This window comes from Pygocentrus nattereri, chromosome 9 (genome assembly GCF_015220715.1).
Source record: "Pygocentrus nattereri isolate fPygNat1 chromosome 9, fPygNat1.pri, whole genome shotgun sequence".
Classification (NCBI taxonomy): Eukaryota; Metazoa; Chordata; class Actinopteri; order Characiformes; family Serrasalmidae; genus Pygocentrus; species Pygocentrus nattereri.
The window spans coordinates 10,541,904-10,563,526 of NC_051219.1; the positions used below are offsets into that span (position 1 = coordinate 10,541,904).

A 21,623-nucleotide genomic window follows, 5' to 3' on the forward strand; every position below is an offset into this window, starting at 1 on the left:
AGTTGAGCTGATAAGGTTTCTTACTTTCAGTGCCTTAATTGCTAAATGTCCTTTGGGATCACTAACGTAAGTGAGTGAGTAACTATGTATGTATCCATCCATCCATCCATCCATCCATCCATCCATCCATCGTCACCTCACATTAGGAGGACAGTCTTTGACAAAAACAAATGAACACACTGAACTTCTCATACCCTGAAAGCTTGCGGTATCACCAGCGGATCATCATTCGTGAGGCGTTGGAGGAGCGCAGGCCAGCAGCGGTGCACCATGGGTAAAAGCTCATTCTCAGTCTCAGACAGTACATTCACACACAGCTCCACAATGCCCAGCACCTGCAACCCACAAATAATGATGGCACGTTAAAGGGGAATTCCATTCATTACAATTAATTCTTCTTAATTTAAATAAAGTCATTCTTAGAGGTTTGGTATGAAATGCTCTGTTGGCAGGAGCCTCTAAAAGCTCCCTCACAGAAAGTTATCACACAAAATGGTTACAAATACTGTGTTGCCTCATGCCTGAGACATTGCTTCACAATAGAAAGAAAGAATTTGGCCTAAATCACACATATTTTTACATTATTATGGTGGAGAGGTACATGCAGAGTGTTGTGAGGCAAAATGATCCCCAAAGAAAACTTATTTTTCCAGATTTATCACTATTTTACCATCATCAGTATTACATATAAAAACGCACTGGTTCACTGGTGGCTCTGGATAGTAGAAAAGGATATAAAATGGTATTATGGCTTTATTTGCATTGAAGACACTGGTTTCTATCACTGCCACTGTAAAGGAATTTGAAATCGATAAATTTGTCAGTCTGTTTACATCTCAACCATTGAGATATGTTAGAGATTTTGAAAATCCAGTGGAATTCTCCTTTAAATTCACCCAAGCTCAAATTCAACAAACCTGCTACTTTTTTTTTTTTACAATGAAATAATTATGAAATTAATTATCTGCAAAGACAGCAATGAAAACTGAAGGAAAATTCAACCAATGTTTTCAAAATCTGTGCATAATTAAGTGGTTAAGATGTAAATCTCCATCTTCAGGTTGACGCATCATCATTGCAATCAATGCATTTTTATACTTCTGCTGAATTCCAATTTAAGAGTAGCGGCAATAAAGTAACAGTGACTAATGCTGTACCTTCAGTCGTGTTCCTATGCTGGTGTGCGACAACAGGTGGACACAGCGCTCCATCACATCTTTAGCTACAGAAACGTGCATGGGCAGCTCCGGTTTTACATCAGGACCTTCCTCCAATCCACTGTGATCCTCACAACCCGGGGCTACTGGAGGCATCTCTGTAAATAGAGGCATTAATAATAATCCTATAGTAAACAGCCTTGCTTTTTGATGGATCAAATGTCATCTCAATTAGCACATATGAATTTTTTTAGCTGAATTTTTGTGCGAGAACACTAGTTATGAGTTGACCACATGCTGTAAACCAGGGATGCCCAAACCTTCCATCTTAAGGAGCCAGAGTGTAATGTTTGTAGTGAGATAAAGATGTTTTATTACGAAAGGTAAAAAAAGTTGTATAAAATACACATTCCTCCAAACAATTCTGTCAACTTTGGCCCCACTTCATTATAGACAAAAACAGACTGCACTAATACACTACATAAAAAATTCTAGGACTTTTATGCTGATTGTGGGAATCAGAGAGGCTACAAATAGTTGGGGTTCTTAAGTGTCTCGCTTAAAAGCAACCCTAGAAGGAGAAACAAATACAGTTCAATAGCTATATATTCAAAAGCCAGTGAAAACATTTCTGAAACACTTTAATAATTCACTTTGCAGAAGCTCAAACCTGCATCACTGAGGTCTTCCTCATTAGCACCGATCCCTTCAGCCAGCTCCTTCTGCTTTTTGTAGTCCAGGAGAAACTGCCGCAGGTCAAGTGGCTTGGGATTCTGGCTGGGTGGGACTCTAGGAGGCTTTATGTGATCTTTAGCACTTGAAGGAAACCACCTCACTGCAATTAAACACATGATATTAAATCTAACCAATTAAGGCTGAATATCGTCCAGAAGGGATTAAAGTGCTTTTTACTGTGACAATCAAAATAGTTCATTTTACCATTTCACTCAAAGCCACTTTATGAATATGTTTTGTATAAAAAAAAGACTCAGGAGAACTCACCCATTGCCTTCATGAGTGAATGCAGTGCAGAAGAGAATTGCAGTGATCTCTGGTCATAGCTCAGATCCAGCATTGTTAACAAGTCCTGCACCACGTCAACCACTAGGGGCAGCAAAGTTGCATCTGAATGGGCAAACATGACGGCAAGAACCCGGGGAGCATGAGGGTGAACGCTGGGTCTGCCCAGGTTAAGGGATACATCGTTCAGCAGGTAGTCCGCATTGCTGATGACCAAGTCCTTGGGCGAGCTGTAATTGCAAGCCACGCAAAGGTTGTGCATGGCGCCGAGAGCGGACTGGCTGACCAGGAGTGACTCATCTCCTGCTTTCTCCAGCACTGGGTAAAGTGAGGTCATCAGAAGCAGACAGAAGTCACTGCCCAAGGCTAAAGCAAAGGCACCAATCCCCTCCAGCTGGATACATATCTGCCAGATGTTGCTGTTCAGCTGGTGGAGTGTTGGAGATCTGTGACCAATGTTGGAAGCTGGAACCAGATGCAGGCTGTTACCCTCATGGCCTCTCATGATTGCAGAGATCGGAGATTGAAGTTTCTCCTGTTGCTCAATATCTGCGTGCTCCATTACAGTGGGGAGATGCCAATTATTCAAACTGATGTATTCCTCAACAATAGACATGACTGCAGATTTTAGGTCTTCATGGTTTGTTTTAGAATGGTTAATTCTAAAATTGTCTGTCCTAGAAGGTTCCATATGTATGCCAATTCCTGCTGCCCCTGTGATAATCTCATTGAGAACCAGGGCAGCTTGTTTACGATAAGCCAAAGACTCCTTGTAGAGATCCAGAAAGTGGTCCACGAGTAAGTAGATGTTTCCATAGTGCCCTAACATCCGGCAAATCTGCTTTAATGCAGAGAAGATCTTGTCATCTGTAAAGTAGAGAAAGTACTTCCTCTGTAACTGTGCTTCAAGAGTCTCCAGTCCCAGGTCCACCAAGTGTGCAAAAGTCCTTTCTTCTACAATCCTCACATCTGAGACGTCCAACTCCAGTACCTGCATTAGTGCTTTGGAGATACGCTGCAGGTGTGCCGCTGACGTCAGCACCAAATCTATCTGTGGCCCCAAGATCTTCAGGTACCCCAAGAAGACATTGAGCACGAATAGTTTGCGCTTGTCATCTGTCGTTCTCATGAGACGAGGCAGCGAGGACACCAAGCCATGCAAGTTTTCTGACAGAACGTCTTTGAGGGCCTGACCTCCATTAGCTTGGTTTCTTCTAGCTACTTCATCAAGGACTGCACTGCACCTCTCTTTGACTCTAGGTTCCTCATCATTGACTGCCCCTACCAGCGCTTCCAGAAGAGGACCAGTGCATTCTGCTAGAGACCTGCTGCAGCGGGCGAGGAGATAGTCTGAGAGATTGACAAGTTCCAGTCTTACTCTCCAGTGCTGGTGTGCAGAAGTACAAGAGATAACCTTCTGCAAAGCCAAAGTAAGTCTTTTGGAGGTGGCCTTGCTCCAAGATGGAGTCCTTTTCACCACCAGTCCTCCAACCCTCCCTAATTCAGATGTGTCTATGTTGTCTTTGCTAGCATTCTGAAGCTGGTCATCCTCCATGACAAGTCCCACTGTTGTGTACCAAACTCGCATGGCTTTCACCGTAACTGCATGTCCTTGTCTTACATCTCCACCAATCACTTGACTCAAGGCACGGGTGATTCCTGGAAGGAACGTGGCCAGAGCACTGCCAAGCATACGCCTCTCCTCTTTTTCTGGCTCCAAATGAGTTCTTGAACAATCACACTGTATAAACAGAGAGAGGAGACACTTCAGAGCTTCTGTCTGCACCTCTCTGGCCTTCTCTTGCTCTGCTAGGGCCAGAAACAAGGATACAGCAGCTCCAAGTCCAGGCAGCATTGTTGGTTCGTAAAGCTTAAAGAAAACATCGCCATATGCGGAATGCAAGAGGGCATCCAGGCATCGCAGCACCGCCAACTTCAGCTCCTCTGAGGCTGGAGCTGGCTTTCCTGGATCCGTGGGGGAACAGAGGCAAAGGCACAACTCAGAAAAGAGATCACGTAAAGATTCCCAGCTGTGAATACAGGTGTTTTCCAGAACATAGGTCATGGCCTCCATGGCTGCCTGGACGAGAGCCTCCCGCTTGGGCCCCGGGGTCTTGAGGACAAAGCGGAGAGGAAACAGTGCGTAGTCCTGAAGCAACTGGAGGGCGCCATCACTAACAGCACGCAAGTGGCCACTCAGAGCCTGTATGTTGCACAGGATTGGCTCTTTGGTCAGGAGCACGCAGGAGGGCCGCAGGTAAGCGAAAGCGATCTTCGGGTCGTCAATCTGATGATCAGCCATTTTCCATGAGTGGCCTGTTACAAATAACAAATCGACAGGTCACATAGTCTCTAAAAAAGGCTCACAGACTTAGATTTTGTTTGACATCTACTAGTGAAGTTTGTGTGGTTTTACATACCCACAGCAGGCATAATCCATTTTTACACGATTATTTTCCAAATTTTCCTCTTAATACACATAAACAAGCTCTGGTCTGAGAGGCTCTTCTTATTAAAAGAGGTTCGGGCTGAAAGACTCCTTATGACTTCAGCATTAATGGGTGGGACTAACTGCTGTATGTTGATTTGGTGTACGAAACACATTCATTTTGTGACATTACAAAAACAATGGGATGTTTCTGCATCTTAGCTTTCGTTTAATCTCTAATTGGCAGCTGGGCAACATTAAGTAGCAACCAAAGGCAGCTGCCAGTCAGTCGGTGGCAGCAGTCAGTGGTACCAACCAGTCGGTGGTTGGCAGTTGCAAACTGAATGCAGAGGAGCCTATAAAGGCACCATGACGTAGCGACCAATGGCATCTGCCAGTCTGACGGTGACGACTGCCAGTAGTTGGGTGGCGACAGCCAGTCAAGCAAAGGACAGCAGTCAGTCAGCCAGCGGCATCTACCAGTTAGGCAAGTGGCAGCTGCCAGTCAGCCGGTGGCAGCAGCTGCCAACTGTATGTAGAGCAGCCAATGACAGCAGTCAATCGCCTTAGCAACCACAGATTGAGTCGTAGATGACAGTGAAGCTGTAAGGCTTGAGAATGTGGACCATCTTTGGTGTCCTTGTCTACATCAGCTGTCAACATAACCCATGGTTAACCTTTTAAAAGCAGGGACTTTTAAATGTAGGAAACGGTGTGTTTACACATACTTACACATTTTGTTTTCAACTAGAATTAATCACATTCACTTACATTAAAAACACTAGGAAAACGTCTGGAGACGTATAATAAGTGCTGAATGGGATTCCACCTTTCCCACTTGGACAGTGAAGCTTCTATTGGGAATGTCCTGTTAACTCGCGCGGCTACTGGACCGCACAGTTCACTGTGTTTGTTAAACCGCCTATATGAGGACCCACAGCGGCGGCGCTGCTCAGTAACACTGTCGATACAGATCACAGAAAGTTAAAAACATCACAGACTTTATTTCACCTTCCGTCTAGCGGGTCTGCCACAGCGAAGTCGGTCTCATTTTCTGCATTACTGGGAAGTAAAACAGCTCCGTTTCATCGCGCGCACGAATCGCCCATCGTGTGGCTCCCGGGTTCAGCTCGATGTCACTATTACGCGACGGTTGGGCGCGCTCCAATCCGCGTACTTGTGTCCTAAGTAGAACGCTTAGCGAGCGCATTTAGCTCCGTTGCTAGTGAGTCGTTAGTCTACAGCGTCGAGTGAGCCGAAATGCTCGGTTTGGCTTTTAAACATTAACATTATAGACGAAAAATCAACGACTCCTTTTTGGTCCGGGGGGTGACATGGAGTCCCGCTCTTGAATTGCGTCATGAAGTGTTTACATTTACGGCATTTGGCTGTTTACCGGCCAAGGCGGTGTTGGGAGTCTTGCCCAGGGACTCTTATCGGTGTAGTGTAGGTGCTTGCCCCGGTGCACTGGTGCCAACTTAGCGACTTTTCAGAGCCGCTGGCGACTTTATTCATTAAAAAGCGACTAGCGGGTTTTGTGGAGTTGTTGGAGACTTTCGGAGACTCTGAGATGAACCCTCAGGCTCTTCAGTGACGGTCCCGTCCCACAGTCCCACAGTCAGAGCAGACCCTGAGAACTCGGAGGTCCTGGAGACCCTTAACTCAGTCCTGTGTATCCGATATGGTCTCGGGTTGGCTGGTGAGGCTCGCTGTGAGCTCAAGCTGAACCTGCCATAGAAGACCAACATGAAGATGAGCTACTCTCTCAGGGAGCCAGAGCAGTTTGTCAATAATAGGTTTGAAACTAAAGAAAACTTTAAAAAAGTAAATAAAAATAAATAAATAAATAACTAAATAAATAAATAAACTAAAAATAAATTTAAATAAAGAAAAAAAACTAAAAGTAACTGAGCGTCTCTTAAGCGTCTCTTAAGGTCCCTCTGCGGTCCCGAGCCCGGATGAAGGAGGAGGGTTGAACGCAGAGCAGCAGTTCTGCTAACATTTAACAACGCAGCAAAAAACTGGTTTAAACCCGGCATTAAAGCCCTGGGCGAGTTCTGAGAGGTGGCTGCCTGGTTCAGAGGCAGCAGAGGTCGTCCCTCCGAGTTCATTAGCGGTTCCAACACATCTCGGTGGTTTTTCTCCTTTACAGCTTCAAAAACATAGATTATGCAAATTAGGCGATGATGTCATTTAGCGACTTTTCGGACAGCCAATAGCGACTTCCCTTACTGGAGAGTTGGCAGCGCGGCCCTGGTGGGGACTGAACCCCAGTCTGCAGTGGAGCAGGCAGAGGTGTTACCCGCTACACCGACCAGCCACCGCCCCACTATGTTCTGTCCCAACAAGGGAACAAATTCCCAGTTGCCTTTCTGGACTTTTGCAGAACTTCCTCAGTACCGCGCGCTCCTGTCTTTGCGAGCCCGAAGAGACACTGGGCGCAAATCTGAATTGTAGGACGCGAGAAGCGCGTCTGCGGTGCTAAGTGCCCTAGGTAGTGCACATGTCGGCGGATTGGAGCGCGCCCGCGCTTCACAGCGCTCAGCAGTGCGCGGAACGGCGTTAAGGCGCGACGGGGGCTGTGTGTGTTTGTTTACTGCCAGGCGTCCGTTCAGAGAAAGTTCTGGACTAAAATGCGGATTCCTGCAGAATAGCGAGCGGAGGAGCAAGCGCCACCAATCGGCCGCGTGAACAAACCGCTCACGCCGCCTTTACAGCGACTTTACTGGGGATTTCGGACTGAGCGCGTGGCCGTTTGAGGAGCTGGAGAAGACTTCGCCCCCCGCTTAGCTTAGCTTAGCTTAGCTTAGCGCAGCCCGGGCTGCCCTAATCCTCGCTTAGCGTAGCGTAGCTTAGCATAGCCTCGCTGGTGGGACCGCTGGTGTCGCTGCTTAAAAGGTCAGTTCCTCCTAAACGGCGTGGACTTCTCTGTGCGCTGTGAAAACGAGCCGCTGTGAGTCGGAGCTCGGCTCGGTCGGGTCTGCTCGGCTCGGTTCGGCTCGGCTCGGCTCGGCTGACGGGGCTCCTCAACTTCACCCGCTGCTGAGCGACCGAAAGGGGAAGTCCACCAATATTTCAAAGTGCCTGCATAATTAGACAGTTCTGATGAGAACAGTCATTCTGTTCAGGCCATAAAGTGACATCGTGATTATGTTGTGATAAGGCGTGGGCACAAGTTAATATATTGAGGCTAGGAGTTACCACTTTGATCCCACGTTATATTGAGGTCACAGTTTACCACGCTGAGGTCACAAACTGCTGTTTTGAAGCCACGACTTATGAAAACTTAACGTGTGGTCACGTCTTATTAAAAATATTCACCATGTCACTTTAGGGGCTCCATATTATTCCAAGCAGCCTGATTGTTGACAGTGGTGGTGAAGGGAACCAGACGACTGAAGAGTTTAATGTCTCTAAACGCTCCATCGTAGAAAACTGCTACACAATATATGGTCATACCATCTATATCATATAATATATATGGTTATGGTATAACCAGCATGTTGTGTTGATGCCTGAGGCACCGTTTTACGGTAGTTGGGAGATCAAAAAAGGCTGTGGTTGTGTCGTAGACATGGTGACCCCTGGTTCCTCTCAGCACCACTGTGAGGAAAGTTGAGCATCGACTCTGTACGTCTCATTAGTTTGATTTTGCCATAATTTGGGAAAATCAGCAGAATTCCCCATTGCTGCTGCTCTTCAGGTGGTCTGCAGTGGCGGGGGACCTGTGTCTGATGCCGTGTCCTTCGCTGCTGGTTGCGGTGTCAGCCGGGAGTCCTGTAGAAGTCTCTCAGTCGTCTCTTTTAATTATAGCATCGTTACCTAATCGGCCGCCTTCACCGCGAGCACAGCAGCCGCGTGTCGCTGCTCATAGCAGAACAGGTCGTTGTGTTTTTGGTGGTCAGCTTGTGGCTCTTCTCCTGAGATGTGATGTTCTGTTCGGGCAGCTCTCTGACGACGAGATGTGTTAACTTCGCGGAAGAGGAAACCAGGAAGAGCCAGAAGCCTCTCGAGACGTTTTCCGTGGACCTGAGATTCGGGATCATGTCGTCCTTTTCCGAGTCCGCCCTGGAGAAGAAGCTGTCCGAGCTCAGCAACTCTCAGCAGAGCGTTCAGACTCTGTCTCTGTGGATCATTCACCACCGCAAACACTCGGGCTCCATCGTGAGGGTTTGGCACCGAGAGCTGAAGAAAGGTAGGTCCAGAGGTGGGTGATTCTCAGATGTTTCAGCTTGGGAAGAGACGTTTATTAGACGCTCTTCAGTTTCGATTTTGTTTGTATAAAATAAAACAATGAGCTGCAATAAAGACGCCCGAAAGCCGTCGCCAGCGCAATGAAATCAACCCTCCTGAAAAGAATTAGGACCAAAATTTCAGCATTAAACCGAGAGAAGAGCTCATTCCTTTCCTCAGATATAACTGACTATACTCTGTCGCCCAAAGGTTCGGAGCCACTTGGCACATTGGCGTTGTTACTTATACAGCGCGGGTTTAATTAAGAACCTATTCAGCGAAGCTTTTTTCAGGTGCTTTATTCAGTATTTTAAGACTTCTGTAAGCAAGAAGTTGCTGTTGGAAGAAAACCTCTCCATATTTGTCGTTTTCAGGTTTCAACATAATTGGAAAACGGTTCCATTGACTTCCATTAAAAGTAAAGTAGTTTTTTTTCTTTCTCCAGTAAAGTTTTGGAGATACGAGGTTTTGATCGGACAGCAGCGATTTGTAAATGATGTACTGTGATTCCCTATTTACGTTCAGTTTTTACTAAGACATGTAGCGTAAGGTTTAAGTAATTTTGAAATGTATTATATTCTGGATACTTTTTACGGCTCTTTTTTTAATGTTATGCAGCTTTTTCCAATTTCTTGTGAAGCATCTAACATTTCTCCGTTTTCCTGTACAGCCTTTTAATGCGCTACTGTGTTTTAAAACCCGTGATGTTGAATCATTTTAGGAAAGGGGATGTAACCGAATTGGTTTTAAATGCTTGATTCCAAACTTTTGAACAGTAGTAAGTAAAAGTCATTTATAAAGTTGTTTATTATCGGACCAAGTCACTCGGTTACTGTAGCGTTCGGTCACCGCTCTTCTCCACAGAGACTGACAGTTTGATCATTTCTACGCAGGCAGGCGAAGGTGGTGTTAGGAGTCTTGCCCAAGGACCCTTATTGGTATAGTGTAGGGTGTTTTGCCCAGGTGGGGATTGAACCCCAGTCTACAGGGCAGAAGGCAGAGGTGTTACCCACTACACTGACCAACCACCTTAAACTTAAAGGAATGGTTTGGCTACTTTTGAACTTTTACTGTCCTACTTGGCCCAGAGGTGGTGGATCAGCCCAGATCTGCTTGCTGTCCAGATTTTTAAGTATTTTGCTTCCTTAGTTTAGAACCAGAGCTGCCTGGTTAACAGAGCTAACAAACACTGGAAGTGATTAGTCATCTAGACCATTAAACCAGCTCCACAAATACATGACAGAATATATAATCGATAAGCTACGTAAAAACAGTGGAGGGTCATCCACAGACCTTGTTCACACCTTTAGGGTAAAGCTGGACCCACAGTATCGTCCTCGTAGCGTCCTGCGCTGGAGGATGTTGGCGAGTCCACAGGTGCGTGGCGTTGGCACCGTAATTCCCAACTCTTGTTTACTGTCAGTTGCAGGTTGAGCAGCGATAAGCCCATGAAGAATAGGTTTCCAAAACCAGGAGAACTAAATCTACAGGAAGTCTCGTTCGTTACCATCTACTGATTCAGACCCGTGCAAACTGGGACTTTTGGCGAACAAGCTGTCATGTTTTGATCGTTTCTTGTCTAACAGTTAAATCTCTAGATTTACCGCAGGCCTGGTTACAGATGCCGCCTCATAGAAGTGAATTTGAGCGCTGTTTACTTCTCCTCTGTGTTTATTGTGCTCAGTCACTGTCACTGTAACACGTAGCGAAGAGGACGAGGCTGAAGTTGGCTTCAAATTCAATAATTTCTCATTTGGATCCAATTTTCTGTCCCACCTTAATGGACCTTTTTCACAGTCACTGCGTCGCCACATCCGCCTGTAAATAGTAGGTTTATGGAACTTCAGCCCGCTCCGTTTAACAGAGCGGCAGTGGAGGGTCGCCGATATTCAGCATCCCTCAAAAATCGTCCTTTGGCCTCAGCTCGGCTAATAGAAGAGCAGTTTGCATGTTTGGTAGCTCCTCTAACATGAGCTGGTCTGACGTGGCTAAAGCACGTCACACAAAATGAAAAGGCATTTGGACTCTGTGAGTCTGTGCGTCTGGCACTCTGGGCTGTTTTTACCGCTGTGCGGAGCTCAGGGTCATCCCGGTAAACGTAGTATGGCGCGGCAGACGATGGAGGCAACAGAGCCGTGCATCTCCGTGTCGGAGCAGCTGCATTTAGACGCAGAAATCCGCATCAGAACCGAGAGGAATTGGCCTGAGACGGATTTGCAGAGCGGATTATGTCCAACGCCACGTCGCACATCCCTAATCAGATCTGCACTCGCTGCGCTTCATTTTGGAGGAGGAGAAGTTCACCAGGTTTAGTTTTTCCTACTCAGTCCATGTAAACATTCGCAGCATTAGCAAGAGCCCTGAACACAACCAGCTCAGAGACGCAGCATCGTAGCTCTGCCTTACAGTAAACTAATCACTGAGCTGCAGTGGAGACGAGTCCGTTTCTCAGGGTTTTTCATCAAACCTCTGTGACGGCCATCTCCAGGATTTTGAGCGCACCAGTGAGTTAATGTTTGTTTTGGAGCATTTTTAATCACAGATGTGAGTAAATCTGTCCTGCCGTACAGCCTCGTATTCGCTCTGCACGAGCGGAGCTTTTCGGCTGAAGTTGAACATTTTTAAACTTGATCGAATGGAAACGCGGGTGAGGCTGCTCAGTTGAATTATTGGTGCGTTAGGCAATAATTTCGGACAGTATCGTCCATCGTTTACAGCGCAGCCGGAAGCTGTTTAACGCTACTGTTTACTCTTCCACAGTGAAGAACACAGAAGAGTGAAAGTCTATTGGATGGAAGCAGCACAAGGCCTGAGCGCCACACAGTAGCTGCTGCACCACTTAAGGCAGAACAGAAAAGTCACATAAGGACTAACTCAGCTTTGTGCTAAGAGGTGGTCCGGAGACTCCGCGGTGTTTCTAGGATCCGTCTGATTCTATTCTTTGTTCATGTATAAATCGACGGTCAAACGTACGATCAAGTCTCAGTTGTGCAGAATCTGTGGTCCCCAAATTCATAATGGGACGTTTTATTGATTTGAGTGCAGCTGCTTGGTTTCTCTGCCTACTGTTTATCCTGCCGTGTGTCTGTTTTGATATTAAATTGTGTGATCCTGGTTATTAAACATGGCTGCTCTTCTTTTAGCTGCAGCTAAGCTGAATTAAGGCGTGGGTGCGGATTGAGTGGAGTTTGGGAAGTTTTGTGCATGTATTTCTGGAAATTTTGGTTTGGGTGACTATCGACCTCCAGTCACTGTTAGCAGCTTTAACCTTGCAGTTCAATTCTAAACTAAAGAAGCACAATTGGCACTGATTGACTTGCATGATCAACTAAAAATCAAGTAATTTTCATTTCCACCAAACTCTTCCTTTGGGCAACTTTTCAGACTTATTGTCAAGGCGATTAATTGAAATGACAGACTACTGCGTAATTTCGGCTCTGTTTATTTCAGTGTTGCCACCTGAACTACAACAAAGTGCAGATTTAATGATTAGCTGTTTTTCAGTCAGTACTTGTGTAATCCAGGTGCACTTTGTGCTGTGGACTGAGAGCTGAACAGTGGACATGACAGCACAGACACTGAAAAAGAGCTTTTATCTTCATGTAGGACGTTCATAAGCAACTAACTGAAGCTCAGTGTTTTTATTGTTTCAGCATCATTAAAGTAATAATCTCTCTCCGTGTTCATTTCTCAGCCAAAAGCAGCCGGAAGCTGACCTTCCTTTACCTCGCCAACGATGTGATTCAGAACAGTAAGAAGAAGGGACCCGAGTTCACGCGGGATTTTGAGGGAGTCCTCGTCGATGCCTGCTCCCACGTAGCAAGGTGAGCAGCCCATTGTGTCCCCGTTCACGCCTTTCTTTCTCACCTCGCTGACTCACCTGATTACTCAACCTCAGCGTTATGGCACGAATGGCATGTTATTGGCATTACAATACAGACCAGGTCTGTCACAATTAGTACGTTATCTTTTGACCACAGTTGTTTGAGGTGATCTCATTTCATTTAAGCTGAGGGCAATTATTTTCCACAGCTAGATTTGTTTATGTTGCAGTAAGTGTGTTTTCAATCAGTCGAGGCAAATAAATGTAAATGAAAGAGTGCATTAAAAGCCGTGATATAAGGGCTGCAGCTGTTGAATATTTTCATTGTTGAATATTGTTATTTCTTTATGAAACTTTCTGAATACACAGTTATTGTCATTGCAAGTTACAAAATGCCAGTACAGCCTGGTCTGGTAACCCTGACCAGGTTGCTGAGACTGTTTTAATATGTAGATTACATTTACATTTTGTTTAAAACTGAAAACGACTTTTAATTTTTGGTGGTATTAAAAACCACTTTGTACCTGAGCATGTGCTACAATCAGCTGAATTAGCCTTAACGTCATCGTGAATCATCCAGTATCACAGGCACATTCTTTTGCTGACCTTAACTCGACCTTGTCCATGTACGCAGAGAGACCGATGACAGCTGTAAGAAGCACATGGAGAGGCTGCTGAATATCTGGCAGGAGCGTAATTTGTACCGCGCAGACTTCATCCAGCAGCTCAAACTAGCCATCGAAGACTCCAACAGCCCGAGACAAAGAAATACAGGTGCGTTTCACTGCGGATCACACAGTGTTTCTAATGTCTGATGCTCTCTGTGTTTATAGCAGAGTAAGAAAGTTAATTAGGCCTGTTGGAGTAAAAACCCTCCACTTCAGATCTCAGATAAAAAATATATATATATCATTGTGCCGTGTTGGAATATGGCAAAAGTAATTCTGCAGTGCTTAAATACATCTTCACCATAAAGCAGCACATACCATGATACTGTTGTGATGGTATGTACATGGTACCGATCCACAGCACTGGAGTAGAGCGATCACACAGAAACTAACATTAAATACCGTTTGGACAAATGGATCTGCTTTTGATTAGTAGGGCTAATGCTATGGGAATTGTCTGCAAACATCCAGAAAGGGGAGCTCTCATTTAAAAATGTGGTTAAAATAACAAAGAATGAAACACTGTGCTTGAGTTTTTTCTCTTTTGTTGCCCCCATTCATGGGTACACCACCATATTTCAGTATAATCACCCTAAACTAATATTTAAAAAAAAGTTCTGTTTCTTTAGTGACTAAGGCCACGTTTACACCGCAGGTAACACGTCTGGCCCAAAGCTGATTTTCTCACCAAATCTGATTTGTTTGTTTGGCTGTTCACACCATCTTTTAAATGTGATCTGTAAGCGACATCAGTCTGAACAGATCAGCTCCCAAACAGAACCCGCACATGCAGAGGGCTCGTCCACAGGTAAACACGCGGCCAGCGAATGCCTGTCGCTCCCAGAGCTTCAGTTTCGTCTTCGCCAGCATCACAGGAGTGATTATGAAGTTCCAGTGCTGGACAGCTGGACTCCTCACTCACAGTGTGTTTGAGTTCACTGTAAAAAGGGCACGTTATTTGGACACGGCCACTTCTTTGGTTCATGTCCTCCGGCCGCGCTCGGGCTCCTCCGGCCGCGCTCGGGCACCTCCGGCCGCGCTCGGGCTCCTCCGGCCGCGCTCTGGCTCCTCCGGCCGCGCTCGGGCACCTCCGGCCGCGCTCGGGCTCCTCCGGCCGCGCTCAGTCGCCTCGTTCAAAAACACAGAGTGGCTGGGATGAGTCTCCTCTAATTTCTGGTACATAAACATTACCACAAATGTTTGAGTCTCAGCAGCGCGAAATTATGACTACTTTTGAGTTGGACTGCCGTAAAAGTCCGATCTGGCTGTTCAGACCGAGTCGCACGGCCGCAGATCGGATACGTATCGGATTTCAGTACCACATATCAAAGCGTCTCAAATCAGAATTGAAAATGTCAGATTCACTGGTTTTTGCTATTCACACTGACACAGACACACATCTGTGCCGCATATGAAGAAAGAGATCGGATTTTGGCCACTTTTACCTGCTGTGTAATCGTAGCCTAAGAAACTCTGTGATTAAAGCCTCCTGTGACTGGACGCTCCAAGACTTGCCACTGCTCGTCCAGTGCAAGCCAATTCGCCCTGCTATCCAGTGCTAGATCAATAAAGTATCTGCACCAGACTTGGTTCTTGAATTTAGTGCATGTTTATATTGAAAATAGATTGACAGTGTTATTTTGAAGAATGCCACATAAAAACGGACTAAAGGGAAACATTAACCTACCAGTTGCACACCAATCTCTGTATCTCAACCATGCCTGCTTAAAGGTAAGAGTCACTGCAGTGTTTCATTGTGTGAGGTTTGATTTTAAGTTGCATTGCACACGATGCACCAGTATAGCAATAGTGCCGAATCATTAGAGCTGAACATCATTACTGTTTTCTTTTTGTCTCGTTTTTTGCCAATACAGCACGATAAGGTGTAAATAAATAAAGACATGTTGTAATGGGCGAACATCTTTCAGCTTCTTGTCACTGTACACCTTAAATTTTGGGTTATCACAGTTAGTTCGCTACAGTTGGTCTTAATCTTTATTTTGTGAGGTATGATATGAGGTTGGTCAGTGTTCTAGTAATACTGGCAATACCTGCTTGTATACAGTATGATATGTCCACATGCCCTCTACAGGAAGGAAGCTTAAATATTAGTGCATAGTGCAATTGGAAAAGGTACATGAGAGAGAAAATGTGCATTAACTTTTGCACAGGTCACATTTTATGTGAATTTTTTTTTTACGCAATGTTAAATTCAGCACATACAGAGAAAAAGTGCAGTGAGACATGCGGAAGTGTGTTCTCTGGGGATGTGTTTAACGTGTTTACACCTAGAAAATCAGCGTCATTTTACCAGGGTGCACAAACCTTATCATAGGACTGGAAGACTGCATGTTTTGCTGAACAGCGGCCTGTTAATGTATGTTAATAGAGTGAATGGTGTCTGAATTTGTATCTTGTAGCAGATGAGAAAAAAGGCTTGAAAAGAAGTTTCCAGAAGATTCAAGAAGAAGAGGAGGAAGAAGATGATGACGATGATTACAGAACTCACTATTCTCCCCGTGAAACAGAAGCAGGTGGCCCACAGCTGGTATGGATGCGTCTTAATGCTTTGCTCTGGATGGTCGGGAAGGGAAAATGGCTGTAAATTGATTTTCATGTCTACTACCGTGGCTTGAAGTGGTCAGGTGCAGGACATGAGTGTTCAGAAAGAAGTAAGTGAATGGCAGCTTTGTGAAAGTGCTTGTTTTCTGTTGTGTCTCTCTTTGGCCAGACGGAGGAGCTGGTGAAGGCCCTGCAGGATCTGGAGAACGCTGCGTCCGGAGACGCTGCTGTCCGCCAAAAAATCGCCTCACTCCCTCAGGAAGTGCAGGATGTCTCCCTCCTAGAGAAGATCACAGGTGAAGCTTACTGAGGACTCCTAAACAGGGTCTAATAAGTCAGGCAGGGCTGCATGTTCCTGCACAAACCTACTCTCACCACACATTCGAATGAGTTTAAACACGCATTTCAGAATCTAGAGGCCAGTTTAGCACACTGACTGTTTTACTACAGAGTAATAACAGGCGCAGAGTGTTTGGCATTATCTTCCAAGCAAGGCCTTCCCTAAAAAGGACGTCATTTGGTTGGCAGCATATTTTGCTCCAAACTATATATATATATATATATATATATATATATATATATATATATATAATGTGTATATGTATATGTATGTACTAATGCACCACCATACCAACACAGATGCTTTGATCTGTGTGCTGAAGACAAGCTGGATGGTCCCTCTCCTCTTTAGCCCAGAGGATTCGGCATCCGTTATTTCCAAAAAGAATTTCAAATTTCCAAGGATATTTTTCCACTTCGACTCGGCCGATCTTAATTGAACTCGGGGGCCCAAAGATGAAGGCGGTGCTTCTGGATTCTGTTTATATATATTTTCTTCTTTGGCTGCAGTGATGAACTTTTCAACATTTGATATGTTGTCTTTGTGTAGTTCTGAGTTAAATATTGGGTTTTAAGGACGTAACACATTACTACGTTGTGTTTTTACGTTTTGCGCAGCATCCCCGCTTTTTTGGAAACGGGGTCGTATGTAGAGGCTTTAACTTCGTGAGATTTTGGATTATAACTGTAAAGTTTAACTGGGAGTGATTATGTAACGTTTGAGGAAGTAGCTCATGATGAAAAATCTTTCCTAATTCTGTTGGTTCGAGGCGTCGCTTGATGTCGGTGTCTTCTAATAGAATCTCATCAGAGGAAACACAAAAAGACAAAAGGTCTGTCAGTTAAAGTGACCAGTATTGCTCTTTTTTTGGGCATCAGTAATACAATCATACAAGTACAATCTGCTATTTTTTTCTTTCAGTTTCTGCGTAACAACATCGGTTAGATAGAAAGCAGTTCAGAGTAGTTTGATGTGAAATGCACCATGTTGGAGAAACTTGGAGTCAGATGTGTTTGAGGTTTGAGTGGCGGTGATGGGAACCAGATATCAGAAGCCTCTAAAGTTCGCTCAGGCAGTTCTGTGTGTGTTGCTTAATGTCTGAAATATTATTGTACTTCAGTTTTGACCACTATTTTACCATGTTCAGCATTACACATATAAACAGAAGACCTGCGTGGGTTCACTAGTAGTTTTGGATAGTAAACAAAATGCTACATTTGCATTGTAGACATCATGACACCTGGTTCCTGTCACCACCACTGTAAAGAAATCCGAGTTAGTAAGTTCCTCCACGGTCCGTCACCATTTCACATCAAACCACTTTGTTTACGTCTCAGTTATTGAAGTATGTGAAAATTTAGGGGGAAAAATGGTGGAAATTCCCTTTTAACTATGCAGTGAATAAGACCGTAACCTGTGTGTCTCCCCACTGCAGATAAGGAGGCAGCAGACAAACTGTCTAAGACGGTGGACGAAGCGTGTCTGCTGCTGGCAGAATATAACGGGCGGCTGGCGGCGGAGCTGGAGGACCGCAGGCAGCTGGCCCGCATGCTAACGGAGTACATTCACACCCAGAAAGAGGCGCTTAGTGAAAGGGAGAAAAAACTTGAGGTACAGAGTCTCGTGTTCATTCACTGATACAGAACTGTTTACTTGTTAATTAATTCATGCACTAATTTATTCTGCTGTTTCATTGATTCGTTCCACAGTTGCTCCGTTTTTTTCCTGCCACTTGGTGCCCCTGTATTGTAATTTCTGTTGCACAATAAAGTGTTTGGACAGTAACAAGTCCTTCAAGTGATTTACCCATTTACACCTGCTTTTGGGCAACAGTATGTTATTAGTAGTCAGTGATGTGGCAAGAATCAAAACGCCTGATGTGTAAGGGGCTAGAACACGGCACGTCACCGGATTCATCTGGTTTCCAAATGAATTCATTTAAAGTGACATTGGTTTATGAAAGAAAATATTCAGCGACAGAAATTACTAAATGGAAAATGCTGTATGTGTCCAACCCCTGCGTTGTGAAGTTTACATACATGAAAAATATTGCCTCATTGTGATGGGTTGGCTTACAGTTGACCTCTGATTGTAAATCTTCAGAAAATATTCACCTTTTTTAATGAACAGCTCCACTTATTAATTCAAAAACCATTGGTCAGTCTTTTGAAGGAATCTGAAGGAAATCATTTAAAAAAATGGAGCTTTCTTAGCAAATCAGAGATAAAGTTATATCCATTGCACAACACAGGACATGGCTACAGCATAATATCCAAGTAATTAGTTGTCCCAGTAAGCACTGTTGGATCAGTTGTGAAGAAATGGAAGCGCATCATCGATCTGAGGCTACTGCAGAGACAAGGCCTCAAAACCAAGCATCAGAGCAAGAAGAGGACTTGTAGGGGAAGCCACAGAGAGGCCAGTACTCACTATAAAGTTCACTGGCTGAGACTAAAGTGGAGTTGCTCCAGTCATCAATATAAAGAGCTCTGCATACAACTGGCCTATATGGAAATGTGGCTAAAAAGAACCAATTACTGAAGAGACATCAGAGGATGTGTTTGCCAGGAATCATCAGAGTGATCCAGCTAAAATGTCAGACAAAAAATTGAGCTTTTTTTGACAATCCTAACGCTGCCCATTCCTCAACAAAATATCCCAGCAGTGAAGCACGGGGCTGGCAGTATTATGCTGTGGGGATAACTGAAGGATGGATGAAAATTACAGGGACAAACCACAAGGTGACCTGCTACTCTCCTAAAAAAATAAAGCTTAGGAGAAGTTTGACTTTTCAGCAGGAAAGCAGGGCAGCAACAGAGGAATGGTTATATAATAATAAGGTGAATGTTCAACAACCAAGTCAAAGCTCAGGTCTCAGTCAAGGATATGTGGCACGATTTGAAAATTGTCGTCCACAAGCAGGAACAACCTGAAACAAATTTGTCAGGAGGAATGAGTGAAAGTCATCTAGGATTTGTGTCGCACGGTCACCCACGGTCACATTGATCTGTGCTTTCAATGACCTGTGATTTTTCCTGAGAAAATACTCAGAATTGTCCTGTTTTCTTTACAGGAGTACAAACAGAAGCTGGCGCGAGTAACGCAGGTGAGGAAGGAACTAAAGTCTCACATCCAGAGCCTGCCGGACCTCTCTCTGCTGCCCAATGTGACCGGAGGACTGGCCCCACTCCCTTCTGCAGGAGATCTGTTCTCCACTGACTGATCCACGTACATACAAACAGGCAAACACAGGATCCCTTCTTTTTCTCTAGCTTTCTCTCTTTTTCTCTAACCTCTCTGTCGGCCTCCGTTCATTTCTATCGTCTCCATCACATCCAGAACTTCCATTACTGGAAGCTGCCGCGGAGCACAAAACCAACTGGACTGTGGTTCGACCATCACCAGCCTACCAGCCCAGATCTAGCCAATCCCCAACCCCTGTCTTTTCGTTTGGTTTTTAGAAGGAAACTCTGGCCACTGACTTTTTGCTTTAGCTGTGGAGTTTCACCGAGAGCAAACATGCTATTTGCTGGTCCTGCTTTTGTATGCGACTCTGCTGTGACAGTAGCAGCATTTCATGCTGTTGTACCATTATTAGGGTTTAGGTTTTATTGCTTTAAAGTGTCATTTTGCTTTGTTTGCTGATTAATTCTTCCATTGGGTGTGGCCTGCGTATGGAGAGATACTTTGAAGGCTTTTTTTTTTCCAGTTTGTCACTCACTCACATAAGCTGTGTACCTGAAATAAAGCCCATTTGGGTTTACTTATTGTAAACGATATTGTATTTATCGTTTTGTGCTGCCTGAAAACTATGGCTAAGTGAGCAGCAGTGGAGTACATATTTCAAATAAGGTCGTCATGTCAGATGATCTTTTCCTCCTTTAGCATTTTTTTAGGGGAGGGACTTACTAAGACTGGGCGTTATACTGTGAGAATATTGTTATTCTGAATCTGATTAGTATTAAAATACAGTTTACAGCGGTGAGTTTAAAACCTAGTTTGGTTGCTTGTTTGTTTTGCTGCAGTAACAATGTTTTACTAAATTAATTAGGAATTTTGCTCATGTTCCCAGCCCTCGGATACTGAATCCATAGAGCGGTTTGTTTTGTTGTCTAGTACTGCGTCCAGGAAAAGCAGAACTACGGTATGTTTTTTGTCTCCAAACATGATCTTTAAGATCTGTCTCAACCATCCATCCATTAAGCTATTGACTGCATATTGTTTAAAAAACTGTCTCTGAGCTGCTGATGTTTGAGTCAGAACAGTGACGAGAAGGCGGCTTGGCTCAAAACGGAGTGCGCCAATCAGGGTGAAGCTTTCACAGCTCAATGTGCAGACCACCCTCCTGGACTGGTGTGAATTCAGTCAAACTCCAGGATTTCCGTAATCAAATATCCTTGGTCCTGTTCCTGGTTGTGCCAGAGAAACTGACATTATGATGCCTATCGTCATGCAGAGTCTGCTGTTAAATGAGACGTACAGAAATAGACTCTGTCTGAACTCCTCGTGACACAAACTCTGGATGGATGTCTCCAAAATGTCCTCTTTTGTAAGATTCAACTGATGTTGGTTTTCAGTAGATTTTCACATTTCACTCTCAAGACTGAAAAAGCAAAGCCATTGACTTCACAGACAAACCTTGTACCCTACAGACTCCCCCATTATGACAGTGTACAACAACCAGAGTAACTGACAATCAGCTTTCTTTGGTTTTTCACTTTTTACAGGCAAGTGTGCTACAAAACTGGATACTGGGCATAGCAAGATAAAGATAACGCATCTGGGTTATTTTCAAGGTGACATTAGGTCTGTCTTAAGTCCAGCTTTGTAGTACACAGTATCAACATTTCAGCATTCCTTGCCATAGCGGCATTAGAATGTTTTTGCCTTCTTTAATAGCATAAATAAGACTTTGTCCCTGCTGATCCTTTTCTTTATTAGCATTTTCTTTTTCCCACAGAATGAAGCCAATAAACTGAAATGGTGAATTCCAGTGTTTTTTTTTTTTGTTTTTTTTTCCTGCCTAAATGTCTTCTGGTTTTGAAGTACTTCATCTTGTACCAGTGGGCCGGGAAGAATAATACAAACTGATAGTGCAGGAGAGCCCAACCCTGGTCCTGGAGATCCACCACCCTGGCAGTAATATTCAGATCCTTTTTCATTTTCAACATCAGGACAAAAGCAGAAAACATATTTAATGGGAAATTATACCAAGCTTCAACTAAATACAGTATAGTTTTTCTCAGTATTTGGTTAGCACACTTTACCTTTATTGCAGCTTCCATTCTTTTTAGGAGACACTCTTTCAGCTTCTCAAAGAAATCTGAAAGGATGTTTTTCCACACCACCAAAGTTCAGTCTTAGACGTTGGTGGCATTTTTCGCTTCTCCCA

The 21,623-nt window shown here is 44.4% G+C and overlaps 2 protein-coding genes across 7 annotated transcripts in view; one reads left to right on the forward strand and one right to left on the reverse strand.

Annotated features, from left to right (window-relative positions):
- The window catches only part of tti1 (TELO2 interacting protein 1), a 20,440-nt gene extending 14,077 nt beyond the window's left edge, over positions 1 to 6,363 (reverse strand). Inside the window, exons 1-5 of one of the 3 annotated variants that reach the window (XM_037541205.1) lie at positions 5,617 to 6,363; positions 2,160 to 4,493; positions 1,828 to 1,992; positions 1,158 to 1,315; positions 195 to 335 (exon numbers count right to left, since the gene is read on the reverse strand). In XM_037541205.1, the coding sequence (XP_037397102.1) occupies positions 195 to 335; positions 1,158 to 1,315; positions 1,828 to 1,992; positions 2,160 to 4,479 (2,784 nt within the window). In that variant the 5' untranslated portion in view covers positions 4,480 to 4,493; positions 5,617 to 6,363. The other 2 variants (XM_037541206.1, XM_037541204.1) reach the window with 2 other exon arrangements.
- Positions 6,364 to 7,163: 800 nt separating this feature from the next.
- On the forward strand, positions 7,164 to 21,224 carry rprd1b (regulation of nuclear pre-mRNA domain containing 1B). 4 transcript variants are annotated; one of them, XM_017723042.2, is made up of 8 exons: positions 7,164 to 7,503; positions 8,553 to 8,812; positions 12,533 to 12,662; positions 13,296 to 13,435; positions 15,750 to 15,877; positions 16,061 to 16,187; positions 17,667 to 17,842; positions 19,305 to 21,224. In XM_017723042.2, the coding sequence occupies exons 2-8, from the start codon at positions 8,650 to 8,652 to the stop codon at positions 19,452 to 19,454; spliced, it is 1,014 nt and encodes a 337-aa protein (XP_017578531.1). In that variant the 5' UTR covers positions 7,164 to 7,503; positions 8,553 to 8,649; the 3' UTR covers positions 19,455 to 21,224. The 4 variants fall into 4 exon arrangements, with proteins under 4 accessions (XP_017578531.1, XP_017578525.2, XP_017578526.2 ...); XM_017723036.2 differs by having other exon boundaries at positions 15,753 to 15,877; XM_017723037.2 differs by having other exon boundaries at positions 8,553 to 8,800.
- Positions 21,225 to 21,623: the final 399 nt, after the last annotated feature.